Here is a 20,840-nt window from a genome sequence, read left to right as displayed (position 1 = left end):
CTATGTGTGTGCTGTGTGTGTGCTTATGTGTGTGTATAAGAGTCTGGAGGAGGCTAGAGAAATCCTAAAATGCTATCAGCAGAGTGGAGTCTACCAAGTTTAACATGTGAGCCAGGTGGGGCTTCCATGCAAACACAATCACAGACTTATTAATAAAACCCATGCTGTGTGCTTCCAGAAGGAAGAGAATTCTATTGGGGACTGGAGTAAAGGCTGCCCTCCTTACACTGCGGGAAAGAATTTTAAAATATTTTGTTCCCACTCCTGAGACTTGTCAGAGAGCCAGCCTGAAGGAGGCTTATGTGGCAGAGACTTCAAGGCAGCAGGGCACTTGGTCTACAGCATGGGCATTCGGTCTATAGAATGGGCATTGCTATTTTTTTTTAAAGATTTATTTATTTTATATAAGTGCGTACACTGTCACAGTCTTCAGACACACCAGAAGAGGGTATCAGATTTCATTACAGATGGTTGTGAACTACTATGTGGTTGCTGGGAACTGAACTCAGGACCTCTGGAAGAGCAGTCAGTCAGTGCTCTTGACTAATGAGCCATATCTCCAGCCTGGGCATTGCTATTTTTAACCAAAACTTCAATGAGAATCAAGAGCAAAACGCCTAGCCAGAAAAAAGATCAGTAACATGTGGCCAGTCCATATCTTGGTGGGTAAAATTCGTTCTGACAAAGAGAAGCTTGTGTCCTGGCCTTGGGGTGAACCCAAGCCCTCTGCAATGAGACAACAGGAAGCAGGCGTGGAAGGCATGTCAGGAACTGCATGGCTACCCCACCTGCGACACTGTCACAGTTTCACAGACTTTCCAGAAAAGAAAAATGGTGCCCAGCCTGTGCCATATTCAAGACCGTGTCAAAACAAAACAAAACAAAACAAAACAAAACAAAACACAATAACAAATTATGAGATGTCCAATCCATTCCAGATGGCCTCGGGATTTCTGCGGTCTGCCAGCAAGGCACTCCAGATGACTGAAACTTACATTCTAATGGGTCCAGGTATGTTTTGCACTGGCAGCAGAATCTGGTGTCATCCATAGGATGCAGGAGTAACAGTCATGGCAGCTTCCATCAAGATTTCAACACAAGGCTGCTGTGAGGCTAAGCCGAGTGCTGGGGATGGAGGCAAGCAACTCCCAATGAGGTGGTATACTGTACAGTCCTAGTAGTGACACTGAAGCCACAGGAAGAGAGGGTACCAGCAAAGTACAACGTGCAGGCAGGATGCACAGCAGCCTGAGTGATGCTGACAAGCAGGGCTTTGGAGACTCTTAGAGATGGAAGGATGGGCTTTCATTGTGAAGTGGTCATCAGCTTTTGGAACCAGTGGTACGATCCAACAGTTAAATGAGTGTCTCCCAAGGATCCATGTTTTAAAGACTTAGTCCCCAAAGTCATACTATTGGGAGGGAGCAGAGACCTCCGGAAGGACCCAGCCTGTCTCCTTTTTGCTTCCTGATTCATGATGTAAGTTGTATATTCTACCACGTGACTAACCTTTACCATCAGGTCCAAACTAACCAGGTGCCTGATCTTGGACTGCAGTCCCAGACCTGAGAACTAAATCAACACTTCTGCTTTATATGTTAAATGCTTCCAATATTTATTTCACTGTGATGATGGACAGATAGCTAACACACCAGACAACCAAAGACAAAAACATTCAAAACCTTTTTGCCTTGTGCAGTTAAACTCTCTGTATGTATTGCAACGAAAGGGTTAATCATCTGTCAGCCTCCTGGTAAGCTGAATTAAATAATTTACTAATACTTCCTTTCTTTAAAAAAAAAAAAAAGCTGGTGCTGGAGATATGGACTCAGAGGTTGAGGCCGCTGACTGCTCATTGAGGACCCAGGTTTGGTTCCTAGCACCTACAGTGCTGCTCAAAACCATCAGACTCCAGTTCCAGGGACCTGGCCCACTTTTGGCATCTAAGGGAAACGGTGTGCACGTACACAGACTTCCTTGGAAGCAAAACACCCATATATGTAAAATAAAAATAATCTTTTTTTAAGGATTTAACTCTCTTAAACCAAGCATAGAAAAACCAAGGCAGGAAGTTCTAGAATCCTCTGACATTGCTCTTCGTGGAAAAGGGCAGTGTTGTGGTTTCATGGACCAAATTTCCCCGTAGGCAAAGTCCATGTGCTGGGAGCCTGGGACCCTGCCTCCAATACCATGTGTGGAGCACATCACATGGGGACCCTGCCTCCAATACCATATGTGGAATGTATCACATGGGGACCCTGCCTCCAATATACCACGTGTGGAACACATCACAAACATTTCCCAACAACTGAAGGCATTTCTAAAACACAGCATCTGAGACAAGACTAAGCGAGGCATGGCCGCTGAGGCCACTGAGGCTCTGTCAACTAGTTTTTCTTACTTTACTGAAAGATAAAATGCTCGGGTAAAAATTATTGCCCATGGCGGGGGGGTGGGGGGGAATGCTATTTTATGTAAACACTCAAGACTGGAACTATTTTGCATGTTTAAAAAAAATGGAAATACTGCCTAAAAATGGTACTGCATCTGACAAGTTTGAGGTAAAAGCTGAGTTACTAAAATAATTCCCCTGCTCCACGCTGGTTGTGTGGTTGTACAGAGAGCCGAGGCAGGTCCTCACCGGGCTGTGAGCTGGCTGTTCTCTATTTCTTTGTTATCTCATATACTGGACATGCTGACACACCAGCCATCCTTACGGAGTGGGCCTCGTGGAACTACACAGAGCAGGGCCACAGACACTCTGAAATATTTAGACTTTGAAAGCCCTCATGACTCCAGGCCACACACTCTCTCCATGTCTGCCCCCATAGCCTAGAAGCTGAGCTGGCAAAGCGTTCTCATGAAAGCTGTAGTGAAGGCAGCTTACCTTTGCTATTTGGTCCACTCTCCTTCTGGGTAAGAAATCAGCTCAGGAAAATGGCCCCGGGGCACAGAACACAGTTGTCTGCTGTTGTGGGGCTGATGGAAGAGCCTGCTCAGGACATCGAAGCAGAGGGCTAGCTGGTTCTCACGCTGCTTAGTTCCAGCACTCGCTCTGTGAGAACCATGTGCTGCAGAACTTCCCCAGCCTCCACTGGCCTGTCTGCTCCAACAAAGGCCTTTGCTCTGCTGAGCCCATAAGCCTAAGGCGGTCACTGCAGTCCTAAGGCTTCAGCCCAAGGGCATAGACTTGGGAGGGCAGTGACTCAGGCTGCACCTGGAGCTGGGCTGCCTGGCTTCCGATCCCATGTCCATGTGTCTGTCCTGCTTACATATTTCTTCCTTCTCTGCTAACAGCTCCATGAGCAGTCTGTGCAGGGCCTGTTTAAAGTGACATCTCAGTGACTTTCTGTACATTCAGCGTTCCACAACTGGCAGGAGTTACTTTTGTTCTCTTTTTTTCTTTCCTTTCCTGTCTGTCTATTTTCTTCCGGGGCTGGGGAATGAAACTCAGGCCTGTGGAGGTCCTCCAGCCTAGTATGAAATAACTTTAAGTAGATGCTTGCCTACTAGGAAAAGACACTTGACCTTGGACTAATAACCAGTGGCTAATCAGACTCCTAAGGGTGGGTAACTGCTAGTCTTTGAATGGTCCCCATTTATAGCTGTGACACTATTCCTCTGTACTGTCAAGTGTCCCCAGTGGAAATAGATTATGATAATGGTTGTACAACTGTCCAATTTCTAAAAAAATCAATGAATTTGACACTTATGAAGGGTAAACATTATAGTATATAAATGATACAACATAGCAACTTAAAAAGAAGTCTGGATCTGAATGACAAGTCCAAACTTTGTGACCTCCAGGGCTTCCAAATGATTCAGTGGCCTTCTGCAAAGGAAAAATTCTTCCAAGGAGATCTTTCTTAACAGGATAGATTGTTTTTTCCTGTTTCTAGGCTGGTGACACCAAAACAAGACCAGAGGGCTGGAAAGATGGTCCAGTGGTTAACACAACCTCCCGAAATGCCAGCTCCAGGGTATCTGACACTTTCTTATGCCTCTGCCGTCATCTGCACTCATCTGCACTCACACGTACACACACACGCACACACACGCACACACACACACACACACATACACACACACACACACACACACACACACACGCATAAGTCCTTTCTAGGTCATGGCAAAGCCTCCATGGATGCTTCATTTGACGGTTTGCTGATTCAAGCAAGGCACTGCCCCTGCTATAACACCCAAGGAGTCCCCACTCACTTCAAAAGGATACATAGATGGTTAAAAGCTTTGGTGTGTTATTGGCTTTAAAAATTAAAGCTAAAAACTTTTCCAGCTTCAGCTTTAATTCTGGAGTCCAAGAATCCTGGAGAAAATACAATAAAATGAAATAAGTAAAGAAGACATTGGCTCACTAAATAGCCGCGGGAGCATCAAAGCTGTGGGTGTGGGTTAAAAACCCTGTCAATTACAGACACCAGTGTCCTGCCAGGGTTGGGAGACGATGGAAAACAGGTTTTCCAGTGTGTGACTGATTCATTTATAAATGATTCAAGGATCCACAGCAGGTCAGATAGCTTGCATATGACTGGAATATTTCATGGGATTTAAACACAAGCATGATAGGAGGCCATATTAAAATTAGGGCCATATCAAAATTAATTCAGTGCAGTCTGGGCACGCATACCATGGTGGATGTGACACAGACAATAATTCCTTAAGTTGCTAGACAACCCCCAAGAAAGGAAGTCCCTTCTAGGTCTCACTTAGACAAGAAGAAAGGCATGGCACAGGCCATACCACTTCTTGTCACAGCAAGCACTGAGACATAGTTTTAGTTCAATCTACCCTTGAAAAGAAATTACTTATCTTAAATAACATTTACTAAGGAAAAAATGGTAGAAATTGTGAAAGAGAAAGTATGGCAATATATAATTATCACCTCATTTCATATGTGCTGAGATTTTGCAATGTTACTCAGGCTGGCTTTGAACTTCTGACTCTCTTGAGTGCTGGGAAAACAGGCAGGTATCACCATGTCTGGCTTGAAAGGAACACTCAGGCTGATAACGAACTTTATTGGGATTATTTTATTTCTATTCTTCAAATAAAAATATCTCCTACTGCCGGGCAGTGGTAGCACACGTCTTTAATCCCAGCACTTGGGAGGCAGAGGCAGGTGGATTTCTGAGTTCGAGGACAGCCTGGTCTACAGAGTGAGTTCCAGGACAGCCAGGACTACACAGAGAAACCCTGTCTCAAAAAAACCAAAAAATAAATAAATAAATAAATAAAATATATATGTATATATATCCCACTTTTAAAAACAATTCAAAAATTAGACTTATCCATTTGTTTTGATATGTGAATGTTTTGCCTGTATGTATATACACACATCATGTGCTGGCCTAGTGCTGTGGAGGTCAGAAGTGGGCACTGGATGCCCTGAAATTGCAGTTAGGGATTGTTGTAAATCAGCATGTGGTTGCTAGGAATTGAACCCAAGCATTCTCTGTAAAACCAACAAATGTTCGTACCAACTGAGCCATTTCTCCAGTTCCCCAATCAAGATATCTTAAAAACAATCAAAACAAGGGCTGAGAATGTGGTTTGGGTAGCAGAGAACTTGTCTAGCATACCACAAACATGAGATTTGACTTAGTACTGTATAAAACTGGGCATGGTGGTGCATGCCTCTAGTCCCAGCACTCACTAGGTAGAAGCAGAAGGATCAGAAATTCAAGGTTATTTCAGCTGTATGTTGAGTTCAAGGCCAGCCTGGGCTACATGAGACCCTCTTTCACAAAACCAAAGCAAGTATTCAGAACCCGTAAGCTACTCAAACTGTTCCCGTGTCAGTTACTACTTCCTACAGTCCACAAACAGGCACTTTCCACTCAGCCACTTCTAACAATGTTCTCAAAACCAACATGGCAAGAATACACAGTCTCCAGGCACGAAGCCCTAATCGCTCCTTGACTGCTCTTCTTGTTCCTACTGTTTTTAGCTTTGAGAAGAACACTTTCTGAATCTGATGAGCACTTGATCCCACACTTCTGAAAGACAAGTGTGGGGAGCCAGGAGAAGTGGCCAATTCTGATGAGCAGTCGGCAAAAGCCACTCACCCACCTCAGAACCCAGGCTTTAAAGTAAAACCGTGGCTGCCTGCCTGTCTTCCCAGCACTAAATGCCCTGACCCTTCAGTATCGCACTGGAACCTGACACATGGCTGCTGGAGGACTATGGATGTGAGGACTGGGCCAGGGCTCACCTCCATGGCCTTCCTCTGTTCTCTTCAATTCTCCCCCAGGCCCCTAGTGACTGAACCTAGGGTGTTCTGCAGGCTAAGCAGGGGCTCCACCACTGAGGTACATTCCCAGCTTCCTTTACTTTTGAAGTAATAGGATTTCATTAAACTGCCCAGGCTGGCCTTAAACCTCCCACCTCAGTCTGCCTAGTAGCTGGGATGCAATCTGTACCACCAGGCTGCCTTCTTTAAATCTCTTTAAATCTTTACTAACTACACTTACTGAATTTAGTCTCTGGCACGATCAGGTGCTCAGGAATGTTCCCTGAAGTAACTACAGGCATCCTAAGGATTTCTGCAAGAGGATGTTCACTGACAAACTGAGTTTACAGAACACACATTACGATCATTACAAAGAAACTGACTAGCTAGACTGGTAATGCACATTTTTTTACATTCTTTTTATTATGTATTTATGTAAATGTGTGTGTTTATGTATGTGCCCAAGGAGTGAAAAAATATGTTAGCTCCCTGAAGCTGGAGTTCCAAGTAGTTGTGATGTGAATGCTGGGACTTGAACTCAGGTCCTATACAAGAACAATATGGGCTCCTAACCACTAAGCCATTTCTCCAGAACCATGATGTACACTTTAAACATAGTACTAGGAAGGCAGAGCTCTCTGTAGGCTCAAGGCCAGTCTACTCTACATAATGAGTTCCAAGTCAGCCAGGATGACATGACACAGTAAGAGCCTGTCAAGAAGAGGAGGAGGGGGGGAGGGGGAGGAGGAGGAGGAGGAGGAAGAGGAGGAGGAGGAAGAGGAGGAGGAGGAGGAAGAGGGGGAAGAAGGAGGAAGAGGAAGAGGGGGAAGAAGGAGGAAGAGGAAGAAGAGGAGGAGGAGGAAGAGGAGGAGGAAGAAGAGGAAGAGGAGGAAGAGGAGGAAGAGGGGGAAGGAAGAGGAGAAGGAGGAGGAGGAGGAAGAGGAAGAGAAGAAGGAAAAGGAGAAGAAGAAGAAGCAATAGTAGTAGTAGTAGTAGTAGTAGTAGTAACAGGAGCAGAAGCAGCAGCAGCATCTGGTGGATCTCTGTAAGTTCAAGGTCAGTCTGTTCTATATAGAAAATTCCAGGACATCCAGGAGCCAGGGCTACATAGAGCGACCTTGTCTCAAGGGGATAAAAAGACAAAGAAATTTCCTTTCCAGTTGATACTGCAACACATATAATGTAAAAACAAAACAAAATACAAAATAATGAAAATAAACTAAAAACAAAAACAAAGCATGCTGATAAAATGACCATTTAAAATCTCTGAGTGACAGGGCTGGAGAGATGGCTCAGCGGTTAAGAGCACTGACTGATCTTCCGAAGGTCCTGAGTTCAAATCCCAGCAACCACATAGTGGCTCACAACCACCCGTAATGAGATCTGATGCACTCTTCTGGTACATCTGAAGATAGCTACAGTGTACTTATATATAAAATAATAAATAAATCTTAAAAAAAAAATCTGAGTGACAAGAAAGGAACTGCAGAGTCCACAAATGACAAGAATAAGAATCCTGAGAGTGGAAAACCTGCGACCCAGAGGGCTCCACCCTCAGTAAAGAGTGGAATAAAAAATCCACTGTACAATCGGCACAGCATGCCAGTGTGAAGGGCAAGCGTCTAAGGTTCTGCACTCAGTGGCTAAAGCAAGGAAATGTGTGGCTACCCTCACACAGACAGAGGACAGGAAGCCTCGCTCGAGGAAATGTGTGGCTACCCTCACACAGACAGAGGACAGGAAACTTCACTCAAGGAAATGTGTGGCTACCCCCACACAGACAGAGGACAGGAAGCCTCGCTCGAGGAAATGTGTGGCTACCCTCGTACAGACAGAGGCCAAATTAGTGACTTTTAACCCATGTGTTCTTTACCATAATTTTTAAAATGGAAAAAAAAAGGCATGGGAGGATATGATGGGAAGAGTCGTGGACATCTGATCAGCTGTAAAGAGAACACAATAAAGAAAATGGAAGAGAGGCAAGATATGAAGAAATACAAACACAATTTTCCAGAATTGTTCCAAGACACAAGGCATCAAATCAAGGAAGCTCAATAAACCTACAAATATTTGATGCTGGACACACTAAAGTGAAATTATACAACCTCAAATCCAGAAGAAAAAAAAGGTCACTTTGCAACAGACAGACAGGCAGGCTACTCCAGACAGCAGTGAGGGGGAGATGCAGGATAGCCAGGTTTAAACAGAAGTGGGTCAGCTCTCTGGCTCTTGCAAAGTTTAAACAGTATGACTGCCAGTGTATCTTTAAAATGTCAGTCAGTTAGTAGGCCTTAGTGTTTTTGACAACAACACCCCATATTACTGCACAAGGAAAGTTTGTTAAAACAAATGATCTGAAATGCTTTAAAATAAAATGTAAGAGTGCTTGCTTGGCACAGGGGTGGGGGTAGAAGCAAATGCAAAGAGACAACACAAGGCAGTTCTCAGGAAAGACTACTGCCAAAACTCTGTCCCCTGTGGTGGTGACAGGGGTTATAACTATGCACATGTTAAACCACACAGAACTTTCCCTGTCCAGATCAATTGTACTATATGATGTTTGAACAAACTGACTTGACATGTGTGCATGGGTGTGTGCAAACATGCATAGTGTGTACATCTTACTGAGGGTTATGCCAACACGTGGTTCGGGTCGTACAAATTATACATCGTTATTATTTCCATTCTGAGACTACAACTCATCTTCCTCCCGCGTGTTCCTACCAATGTCTAACTAGCCTGTTTCTATGCCTTGCTATGTCCATTACAGGTTCATATATATGAGCAAGAACATACAAGCAGAGCTAGTATAGGACTGTAAACATAAGTCAAATGCTACCCAACCATTCAATATAATACTATACAAATTATGATAACTATATAAATTACAATCAAATAATAATGAGGAAAAATCTTAGGTTTTTTTTAAAGCACCATCCAGAAACTACCAACACAACAGTGTGGCCCAGGTCCTGGCAAGTCCCACAGACAGCTGCTTACCTGGAAGAGTTCTTTAAATGAGGGGTGGACCACAGGATTGGGCACGAACGGGAGGGCATAGAAGGGAAGGAACTCCGTAGTCTGGCTCAGAGCGGCCCCCTTTGTCTCCAGGTAGGTTTTAAAATAAGAAATCCTCTTATCTAGCTCCTGTTTGTCCTAGAAGAAGGAAGACACGAGCTCAGGGTCTCTGGCCTCAGTCCTCCTGTTCACCCCATCCTCTTCATGAGGCTCACTTGGTCCCAGCCACGTCACCCACTGCTACCCTGGCCTGGCAGGTACTGCTCCAGTGTCTAATATCACTTTGGACAGGAATGCCAGAGGGCCAACGTGCAGTTCACATCGTATTTTCTATCACTAGTACCATTTCCACACACCCTTAAAAAGCTCCACAAACACCATTTTCAGTGTCGGAACCGATAACCTTGTCTATCAGATGTACCCATCACTCATGCTTTCCAGACACAAACATTTGTCTGCATTGCTATGCCTCTAAAGGGGAATGACACATCTCTGTAGTTTCCTGAAACAGAAGCGTCCTCCTTCCCTTCATGAAGCGAAGGCCTGACCATGCCTACATCACTGTTCCAAGCACAACCCAGTTTGAGGAATCCCTCCTCCCCGGCCCCGTGAAGACACTGGGGCTCTAGAATGAGTACTTTTCTGGGAACTTTTCTCCCCACCACACAGATCCCACCTTCCGCTTCCGGTCTCACTCAGCCTGTGCCATGAGGTCCTCTCCTGAGCACTGGACTTAGAAAATAGTCAAGGCTGACTTTCACATTACATCAAAACAGAAAAATTTGGGGGCTGGAGAGATGGCTCAGTGGTTAAGGGCATTGACTGTTCTTCCAGAGGTCCTGAGTTCCATTCCCAGCAACCAGATGGTGGCTCACAACGATTTGCAATAAGATCTGATGCCCTCTTCTGGCCTACAGGTGCTCTAGCATTCACATATATATAATAAATAAATAAATCTTAAAAAAAAAAAAAAAACCAGAAAAAATTTTAAACAGAAATAAAGTGGAACAAAACAACAACCAGAAGCAGCACAGGAAGTCTGCCCCCGCCCACTGGTGGAACTTAGAGGAGCAGCCTTCCAAGAATGGCTACTTCACCGCTCCCTCAGCTCCGCTCCCTCCACTGCGCCCCTGACGCTCCAATGAGTCCCCACAAGAATCTAGGACAGTGAAGTGGGTTTGGCCTAATGCTGCTTATATTAAAATGTTAATTTTGGTCCCCAAAACTGTTTATAGCAATGTCTGAACAAGACACTGAGGGACCCTGCCCCCTGTTGGTTCTGACTGGTAAATAAAGATGCCAGGAGCCAATGGCTGGGCAAGGCAGACAGAGGCGGGCTTTTTAGGGTTCCCCAGCTTAGAACAGAGAAAGACATGGGGAAGCGCCATGAGGGGGGCATAGGACAGACCACATTGTGAAGGAGAGGAGAGTGAGAAGGCCAAGCTGTAGTATAAATGGAAAGCTGCCCTGGGGGAGGGGCAGAGAGGAGCACTGCCCAGAAGGTAACAGGGCAAGTGTAGGTTAGGAGGGTGTTAATTCTGGTATACTGGAGAGGAGTTTGCTAGCTGTGGGGAGGTTTAAGAGTGCCCAGCCACTGAGCTAATAAAGGCATAGCAAAATTAACTGGCATGTGTGTATGTCTTTCATTAGAAAATTCAAAGGGCTCGGATGGGCGGCCAGGAGCCACAGTGGTTTAACTAATTCACTGCTACAGGGGAGAGTTAACTATGAGTCTGTAACTGAAGGCACATCCACCGCATGGGCTCAGCACTCCAGCGGTCTACCTCCCTTTCCATACCTCCAGCCAATCTAGGAAAAGGCAGCAGACGCTAAATTCAAGCCCATGGATCTTCTCTGATACATAGGCTTGCATCCAATGCTTGCATCGAAATGTGCGGTCTAGGTCTTCTCTCAGATAGACCAACTTACCCAATAAAGCCAACTTACTTGGATGAGTCTGCAAGACTCAAACACCTGAGGTGTTTAAAAGGAAAACAATTTAACTTTGATGACAGAAATTACAAAGTCTCCATATAAATTAGGAGATAGTCTTCTGAGAATGAAGCCAAAAATCACTTATCGGGACACAAAATGCAACATGATAAAATGGTCACAAACCTAAACCCATGCCTCCTTGCAATCCGAGAAAGCCTGTTAGCTAGCTCACACTGACCCAAACCCTAAGCAGCCTACCGGCCTGCCTCCAGAGTACTTGAAAAGGAAGATGGCGAAGTGGATGTGAAGGTAGAATTCCAGCTTCTGGGCCAGAGGGTCAGCATCTCTGATGGAGCTGGGAACATGTCCCTCCCACAGATCAAAAAAGGCCTTCTGGTCTCCACTGTCAAATGCTGCCACCAAGTCCTTCTGCAAAAGAAGACATAAGAATTCAGGTCTGAGCCGGGCCGTGGTGGCGCACGCCTTTAATCCCAGCACTTGGGAGGTAGAGGCAGGCGGATTTCTGAGTTCGAGGCCAGCCTGGTCTACAGAGTGAGTTCCAGGACAGCCAGGGCTACACAGAGAAACCATGTCTCGAAAAATCAAAAAAAAAAAAAAAGTGCATCCATCCACTGATCACGGAGAGCACAGCTGCTGGGACCCAGCCAAGAACGGCAGCTTAAGGCAGCCGCCGGGAGATTTTGCTTAACCACTACTGTAGACATTTTTATGGTTTGAGTTTCTAAAGAAACATTTTAATTACATCTATTTAGTGAGACTGTGTGTGTAAGTCTATGTGCATGTGTGTGATGTGTTGGCACATGTGCCTTAATGTGTATGTGAAGGCCAAAAGACAACCTTTGGGAGTTGGTTCTCCCACATGATCACAGGAATCAAAGTCAGGTCCCGAGGTCTGGGAGCAAGCGTGCCTACCCACTGAGCCTGGACTCCCTTGTCTTTCTTTCCTGATCTTCCTGCCTCAGCCTCCTGAGTCCTGAGGAGGGGCCATGTGCCGCCATCCTCCTCTAATGCTCCAAGCTATTTGTTTGGGGACTCTATCGGTGGGGCAAGATGACAGAGTGGAGTGGTGTATGCTGTAGTACAATAATATACAGTATTATCTATAGTTATTGATTGGATACCCAAGATGAATAAATATTCAACACACTCAAACACCAGAAAAGAATACATGTTAGCAAAGACAGATAAAACTGAAACCCTTGGGGGCTGGAAAGATGGCTCAGCAGTTAAGAGCACCGACTGCTCTTTAGAAAGTCCTGAGTTCAAATCCCAGCAATCTCATGGTGGCTCACAACCATCCATAACAAGACCTGACCTCCTCTTCTGGAGTGTCTGAAGACAGCTACAGTGTACTTACATATAATAAATAAATAATTTAAAAAGAAAAAATAAAACCCTCTATATTACTAGAAGGGACACCAATTTATTATGTTTTATATGTAGGGGGTTTTACCTACATATAAGTCTGTACCCCATGTACATGTGCATGCCTGGTACCTGCAGAAGCCAAAAGGGGATATCAGATCCATAGGAACTCGAGTTACAGATGGTTATGAGGCACCATGTGGGTGCTGGGAATTGAACCTGGGTCCTCTCATAGAGAAGCCAGTGCTCTTAACTACTGAGCCATCTCTCCAGCCTTTTCCCTAATGTAATACAATGTGGTTCTTAGTGTATCCCTCTGATAGCTTTGGGTCTTTTTTTTAATCTAACATGAAAGAACTAGCGATTTCCTGACTGTCATAGCACCTTCACAGCTGAAGCCAGGCGAGGCTTACCTGCACTACCAGGGACCTGGAGTCCTTCTTTAATGACCCACCGACAGTTTTACACAATGGCTTTCCTTTTACTTTGCATTCTTTTGAAAATGTCTTCAAGGTATCTTCAAATTCAGCAAAATCTAAATACTGGAAAAGATAACATAATTCAGGAACAAAAACATAAAACCCAAACATTGTAATTAAACAAAGGCCAAATACCCTGAACACATGCTCTCTAATGCAGACACACAAAAGACCGGCAGGAATATGCTCAAAACTACACCCACGAGAATGTCTGCCATCAGAAAGACTAGACCTGGGGAGGTTCCGCTCCTAATATTCTTCCAGAATCAGGAGGCTCACAGCTTCCTGTAACTCTAGTGCCAGAGGATCCAACCTCCTCTTTTGGTGTACACTGGCATGCGCACTCAAATGTGCAAAGATGCACACAAATACATAAATCATAAAAATAAAATAAGTCTTCCAAAAGACAAGCACTAACAGTGACAAAGGAAGTAGAGGAAAGGGAACCTTCTATACTGCTAGTGACAATGGAGACTAACCCAGCTATGGATGGAAAGTAATGGGGGTTCCTTAGAAAACTGAAAATAGGGAGGATAATAATAATAATAATAGTAATAATAATAATAATAAAAATGTAATATATATTACATACATGTATGCAATTGTCAAGTAACAAATCACTCAACAAAAAATCTGAACTAGGCTATGATCCAGTAATCCTATTTTGGGGGTATATATTTTGGGTATATATAGAAAATAAAATCTATTTCTAAGAGTGCTAGCCACATGAGTATGTCTACAACATTATTAAAATCATCCAAGACATGGGACGAACCTAAATATCCATCAACAGATGAGTGGGTAAGAAGATGTGTTACGCACTAAGATTACAACCTTAGGAAATCCTGCCCCAGTAACATAGATGCACTGGGGAGCAGAGTACATGAGACAGGCCAGGCTGAGACAGAGAAACACTGCACGTGCACGTGGGAGCTAAGGTCACAGCAGCAGACAGCACAATGGCAATGCCAAGGGCTGAGAAAACATTTTGGTCAAAGGATAAATTTCAATTATGCAAAATGAATAAAGTCTGTGAGGTAACGGTCCATATGATGGCTGAAGTTAATCACACTGTGATGACAGCACTGTGAAGTACACTTGGAATTTGCTAGGAGAGTCAATTTTAAATGTTCTTAACACATTCAGAGGAAGGGAGGCCCGGAGGAAACATGGATGGGTGTACTTAATTAGCTTGATCAGTGATCACATCGGATTTGTACATTTGTCATAAATGTACAAATCTCCTGGGGCTGGAGCTACAGGTTATGAGCCACCCTACATGGATCTGGGAACCAAACCTGGGTCTTCCCCATGAGCACTATGTGCTCTTAACCACTGATCCATCTCTCCAGCCCTGTCAGCATTATTATTAAGAGAAACTGAAGTAAGCTGGGTGATGATGGTGCACACCTTTAATCCCAGCACTTGGGAGGCAGAGCAGGTGGATTTCTGAGTTTGAGGCCAGCCTGGTCTACAGAGTGAGTTCCAGGACAGCCAGGGCTATACAGAGCAACCCTGTCTCAAAAAACAAAAAAACAAAACAAAACAAAACAAAACAAAAAGCTGATGTGACTGGCAAAGGTCTTCAGCTTTTAGTTTACTAGGATTCATTTGAAATAGAATTAGAAATAACACAGGAGAATATAAAGTTTTAAAAATGGACTGCGTTAGCAGTGAGGCCCTTGCAGAGTGCTCCCACTCTCCTGAACAGTGCTCTGAAACGGTTCTTCAGCTGGTATCAATCACACCATGTTCGAACCGTGTTCTACCTGTTCTAAACCATGGCTGGGTCCCCTGGCATTGTCTAGTCCTTGTGGCTCCAGTCATAGAAATGTATTCCCCATCACCACCATGAACACAGTTGCCTGTCCAACGTGGACACTATTTTCCCTCCAATGTCTCTTGAGGCATAGCTGACAGTTCACTAGTGCTGAACAACCTCAGCCTCCACTTTTTCCGCTCCAAACCTCGGAGGGCCTGCCTGGGTCCTGCTCTTCCCAAACTTTGAGGAAAATTGTCTTAGTCAGGGTTTCTATTCCTGCACAACATCATGACCAAGAAGCAAGTTGGGGAGGAAAGGGTTTATTTGGCTTACATCCACATTGCTGTTATCACAAAGGAAGTCAAGACTGGAACTCAAGCAGGTCAGGAAGCAGGAGCTGATGCAGAGGCCATGGAGGGATGTTTCTTACTGGCTTGCTTCCCCTGGCTTGCTCAGCCTGCTCTCTTATAGAACCCAACACTTCCAGCCCAGGGATGGCACCACCCACAAGGGACCCTACCCCCTTGATCACTAATTGAGAAAATGCCCCACAGCTGGACCTCATGGAGGCACTTCCCCAACTGAAGCTCCCCCTTCTGTGATAACTCCAGCCTGTGTCAAGTTGACACACAAAACCAGCCAGTACACAAATCTAAATGGCCATGAGTTAAAGCTGATCCATGGCACATGGCTGTGATCCCAGCACTCGAGAGGCAGAGGCAGGAGGGAAGGGATTTCAAGGACATCTTTGGCTATCCTATCAGTTTCAAGGCCATCCTGGGTTATATGAGACCCAATCAAACACAACACACTTGCATGCACACAAGTGAGTAAAGTGGAAAAATCATGTAATGATTAAAAGAAAACAAACTGCAATTCAGGAATATGTCACACTTTACTATTTATTTATATAGTCATTTACTCATTTGTTTTGATAACCAGATGTCTGCATACACCCCGGACTGTCCTGTGGAAGCCTCTCAGGTGCCAGGTTACATGTATAAGCCTGCTACATTTTAAAAACATATTTATTTTCCTTTTATGTGCACAGGCAGATTGTCTGCCTGTATATGTGAACACTATACGCATGCAGCATCCACAAAGCCAGAAGAAGACATCAAAACCTCTCAAACTGGAATTACAGATGGCTGTTAGCCACCATATGGGCATGGGGACCCAAACCTGGGTCCTCTGGAAGAGCAGTCAGTGCTTTTAGCCACCAAGCTATTCTTGCTACATTTTAATTTTCTTTTTCAAGCTTTATTCATTTTTTATTTTTTTTGTATTATTTTTTGTATGACTAGTTCGCCTACATGTATGTATGTACACCACATCCATGCCTGGTATCCACAGAATCCAGAAAAGGGTGCTGGATTCCCTGAGACTAGAATTACTGTGGCTATAAGTCCCCATGTGGGTGCTAAGAATCAAACTTGGATCCTCTGGAAGAGCACCCAGTGATCTTAACCTCTGAGCCATCTCTCCAGTCTCACTACATTTTAAATTACATGTTTTGGGGACCTGAGTTCCAATCCCAGGAGCCATGAAGGGTACCACCTCACAAATGCCTGCAACCTCAGCTCCAGGAGTGCCTCACTCTGGCCTCTGTGAGTGTACACACGCGCAACGCAAACAGACATAAACACACAAATACTATTTAAAAATAATGCTTTTTCATGACTTGTGTTTCATATAACTACCTCTTTCACTAGTCCAAGTAATTCAGATTCATGAGCCAGGATATCCCCCATAGTGAACGGTTACTGGTAATTCTCACAGCAGAAATCTCTACGAGATAAAAAAAACAAAAAACAAGGGTAAATTTAAACAACTGTGAAATTACAAGTGGATGGTTGTGGTGGGCAGGATGCAAGGACCCGAAGACAGGCACATAGTAATCCCCAGAACCTGTGACTATGGGGCAATGGGAGGTCACATGACCAGGGGGATTTAAAGGCGCAGGTAGCATTAAGATAACTAATCAGCTGCCCTTCAATCACAGGTATAAGCCTGGATTATTAGTGCAAGAGAGTCTCTGAGGAAGAGGAGACAGGATGCAGAAAGAGGGACTGGCTTTGAAGATAGTCAAGAGGTAAGGCAGGAACCGGGAGCAAGGCATTGTCTTCTAGCTTGCCCTGAAAGGCACAGGCTGCCAAGGCCCGACTCTGGCGCACTTTTCTGAGTCCCCTTAGTAGGGGTCCAATCAAAAACTTTACTTGGCTATGCACCAGAAATGCTCACTGAAGGCTTCTAACCTGCAGAACTTCAGGACACTAAGCCTGCACTCCTTCATGCACCAAGTTCATAGGGATTCCTCTCGGCAACAGTAGAAAACACGAGAGCTGAGCTGTGGTTCCACTGGGAGAACACTTAACTAATATGCATAAAGCCCTCTTGCACCACATAAACGGGGTGTGCTGGCACATGTCTATAATCCTGGCAATAGGGAGGGAAGGGAGTGATGCACATGCCTGTAATCCTAGTACATGAAGGTGTTTCTAGGAACAAACAGATGAAGGCAGACTCCTTAGTCCCATCTCTCCAAGCCCTTGGTAGCTCTCCACTGCTGATTGAACCACACTGTCAACACGAATTTCCAGCATACACAAAAACTCCTTGATACCCACAATTTACCTGCCCTCAAGGACCTGCATGGCTACAGTTCTCTCTGATTTGATGCTCTTTCTGCAAACACCTACATCTTTTTGGGTCTCTGCTCAAAAGTAGCCACCCAGAGAGACTTGGGAAAACACCCCATCTGGCCATCACTCCCAAGCCTCTGTGCTGGGGACTCCCAGAAGAACTCCCCACTGGTTGACATCAATGTCCTCTCACTGATGCACCTGCATCAGAATCCCCTTCAAAACTCAAGGCAAGCATTGTGTGTGGCACTACGGCCCAAGATGCCTGTTAGACACCCTGGTCCGATCAGGTCTGGAACTGGATGGAAAGAGATTCAGGGAAGAGAATGAAAATGAGAGCTGAGGTCACCATCTCTTTAGAAACAGAATGACAGTTTGAAGAAACGGGAAGGTAGGAACCACACTGACTAAGGCAACTGGCAGGGTACTGGAACGCTGAGTTCACTGAAGCTATATGTATGGACAGGACGGCCCCCCGTCTGCAGTGCCGTTGCTTTCTCCGGACACTTGCAGCGGCCTGTGCTGTTACCAGGTGAGGTCTGCCTAGAAGGAAGAAACTGATAGTGAGGGGATATAGACTCTAAGCTAGGATGGGGTCAGGGGAGGCGAGGGCAGTAAGGGTGTTGCACAGTGAGCTGACTGCAGCGTCAATTGCTGTCAAAGGGGCACCTTCCAGTGACCTGGAAGACGGAGGGTGGTGTTCTGAATGGGAGGGAGGCTTCAGGTTACACTTTGGGGCATGATACAGGAACAAGCAGCTTCTGAGCACTAATGGGTGGAGGAAAAAATGCTGAAAATGAGGGAATGAGGAGCCAGGCAGTGATGGCACAGGCTTTTAGTCCCAGTACTCCATAGGCAGAAGCAGGCAGAGCTCTGAGTTCAAAGCCAGCCTGGTCTACAGAGTGAGGTCCAGGACAACCAGGGCTACACAGAGAGAAACCCTGTCTCACCACCACCACCTCCACAAAATAAGGAAAGTGGGCAGGTCATGATGTTGAAATCTCCAAGGTAAGTAGAGTGGTGAGGAAACTTCTATTAAAAAGTAGGCTATCAGAGCCAGACAGTGGTGGCACACGCCTTTGATCCCAGCCCTTGGGAGGCAGAGGCAGGTGGATTTCTGATTTGGAGGCCAGGCTGGTCTACAGAGTGAGTCCCAGGACAGCCGGGGCTACACAGAGAAACCCTGTCTCGAAAAACCAAAAAAGAAAAGAAAAGAAAAAAAAAAAAAGTAGGCTATCAGGGGCTGAAGAAATTGCTCGGAGGTCAGGAGCACAGGCTGCTTCCCTAGAGAACCTAGGTTTAACTCCTAGCACATAACAGCTCACAAGTGTCCATTAACTCCAGTTTCTGGGAACCTTTGGCCACAGGTATGCACATGGTGTGTGTGTTTTTGCGCGCACGCAATGCACATATAGACTAAATACCCATATACATAAAGTAAACAAATCTTTAAAAAGAAAAAAAGAAGGAAGGGAAGAAGGAAGGAAAAAAGAAAGAAAGGATAAAAGAAAGGAAGAGAAAGCTGACACCTTGGTGTAGTGGCAAGTACAAGCCTTTAATCCCAGCACTAGTGAGGTAGAGGCAGGCAGATCTCTGGGTTTGAGGCCAGCCTGATCTACAGAGTGAGTTCGAGGATAGTCAGGGAAACCCTGTCTTGAAAAAAAACAAATAAATATTTAGTTAGTTAGTTAGTTAGTTAGTTAGTTAGTTACATATTAAAGCAAACTAAGCAAGACATAAGGAGCAAGCCAGTAAGCAGCACTCGTGCATGGCTTCAGCACCCATGTGGGCTCATGCGTCTGGGATCCTGCCCTGTCCTGCCTGACTTCCTTTGATGGACAGAGATGTGGAATCGTAAGCAAAATAAACCCTTTCTCCCCTGTGCTGTCTTTGGTCACACTGTTTCATCACAGCGAGAGAGACCCTAACTAGCACAGTTCCCCGCCTCATGGGCAAACTCCCAACCTCTCCAGAGCTACAATTAAATCTATGCTGATACTGCAGGAGAACTTGCAGGAGTTGGTGCTCTCCTTCCGAAGTGTGCATCCTGGGGTTCCAAGTCATCAGGCTTGGTCAGCAAGTGTACATCTCTTGTGAGTTCAAGGCAACCCTTGAACCCTCTGCGTTGGATGGACGTCCTGTCTCGGTTAACTTAGTCCAAACAACCTCTGGGCTAAGGATCTACTTTATGGAGAAAGAAGTAAACTGTTCATAGTGTTTTGGCATGCAGTGATGAGGCCATCTCTCCGTATGTGAGAGATTCAGGCCTACAGCTGGCTGGATAAGAAGATGAATTTGTCCTGCAAGGAACATGCTTCTCTTTAGATTCAGTGACGTCTGAGCGTGTCCTGGGCGCTGGAAAGTTAGACTACTAATGAAAATTATGGGGAGAGAGGGACCTAAATACCCCAGGCCACGAGATCGTGCTGCCAACGCTCAGGGAGAAGACCCGGCGTCCCTCCGAGTCCGCCCCACCGCAGAAGAAGGGCTCCTGGGGGAAGCAATGGGATGCTCAGGCGGCCGCCTCGGGTCCTGGCCAGGGAGGAACAGGGACCGACGCGGCGAGCTCTCCAGGCGATGATCCCAGGTCTGCGCCACGGGTGCAACCGCAAGAAGGGCCGCGCTTACCTGCTTGCGGGGCTATGTTCTCACTCCTCCAGACCGCCAGCTCGCCTGCCGTCACCCCGGCAACCGCGACCGCTAGGCGAAGTCACGTGAGGCGACCCGGCCAATCGTGCAGGGCGAGGACGACGCGGAGCATCCTGGGAGGGAGAGTGGGGGTTACCGTACATGGTCAGTACCGGAAGTGAGGCCGTACAGGCGTGTGGCGTGCGGGAGTCTTTAACCTTGACTGCAGACAAATGATAACTCAGGTCTGCCTTTGTAACATCCGAGCACCACGCTTCCACCTACGACAGAATCTTCCGGGGATTATCAGAGACACTTTTGTTTTTCGCCGTGTGAACTTAGGTTTGTAAAACAAATACGGAGGCCGGCAAGATGGCTTAAAGCTAAAGGCGTGTTCCTCCAAGCCTGACCAGGGGAGTTTGATCCCCAGGGCTTATTCAGTGCACGAGCGTGCGTTAAATACTACTCAAAGTTCAGCCCAGTGCCCGAGTGTATTTAGAGCTGCTACTCTACTCTTTCCTCTCTGGTCCAAAGTCGGTGCTTAAGGCAAGAGAAAACCCTTCCCCTCCCCTCGAAGTGTTGAGACTTTGTGGTAGAAGTCTCTCTATATTACCATTGTCCAGGCCTTCTTGGGGAAAGGGACGTGCCCTCGCCTTTAAAGAAGCTCTAAGATGGGCGGAGGCCCCATCTCCTGAGCTCTCTGCTCTGTCGGTGCTTTTGTGAGTTAGGATGTCTTTCTT

At 45.7% G+C, this 20,840-nt stretch overlaps 1 protein-coding gene across 9 annotated transcripts in view; it reads right to left on the bottom strand.

Annotated features, from left to right (window-relative positions):
• Positions 1 to 20,206, bottom strand: part of Armc9 (armadillo repeat containing 9) — a 126,519-nt gene extending 106,313 nt beyond the window's left edge. For 8 of the 9 annotated variants that reach the window (XM_031368254.1, XM_031368256.1, XM_031368257.1 and 5 more), the window contains exons 1-7: positions 20,101 to 20,206; positions 16,531 to 16,618; positions 13,003 to 13,131; positions 11,462 to 11,632; positions 9,251 to 9,406; positions 4,235 to 4,327; positions 2,888 to 2,912 (exon numbers count right to left, since the gene is read on the bottom strand). In XM_031368254.1, coding sequence (XP_031224114.1) covers positions 2,888 to 2,912; positions 4,235 to 4,327; positions 9,251 to 9,406; positions 11,462 to 11,632; positions 13,003 to 13,131; positions 16,531 to 16,581 — 625 coding nt within the window. In that variant the 5' untranslated portion in view covers positions 16,582 to 16,618; positions 20,101 to 20,206. The other variant, XM_031368255.1, reaches the window with a different exon arrangement.
• Positions 20,207 to 20,840: the final 634 nt, after the last annotated feature.

The sequence above is a fragment of the Mastomys coucha genome, unplaced genomic scaffold, assembly GCF_008632895.1.
Source record: "Mastomys coucha isolate ucsf_1 unplaced genomic scaffold, UCSF_Mcou_1 pScaffold14, whole genome shotgun sequence".
Taxonomy (NCBI): Eukaryota; Metazoa; Chordata; class Mammalia; order Rodentia; family Muridae; genus Mastomys; species Mastomys coucha.
Note: the sequence above shows the minus strand (reverse complement) of the source record. Positions and strands in the feature narration are given on the sequence as shown.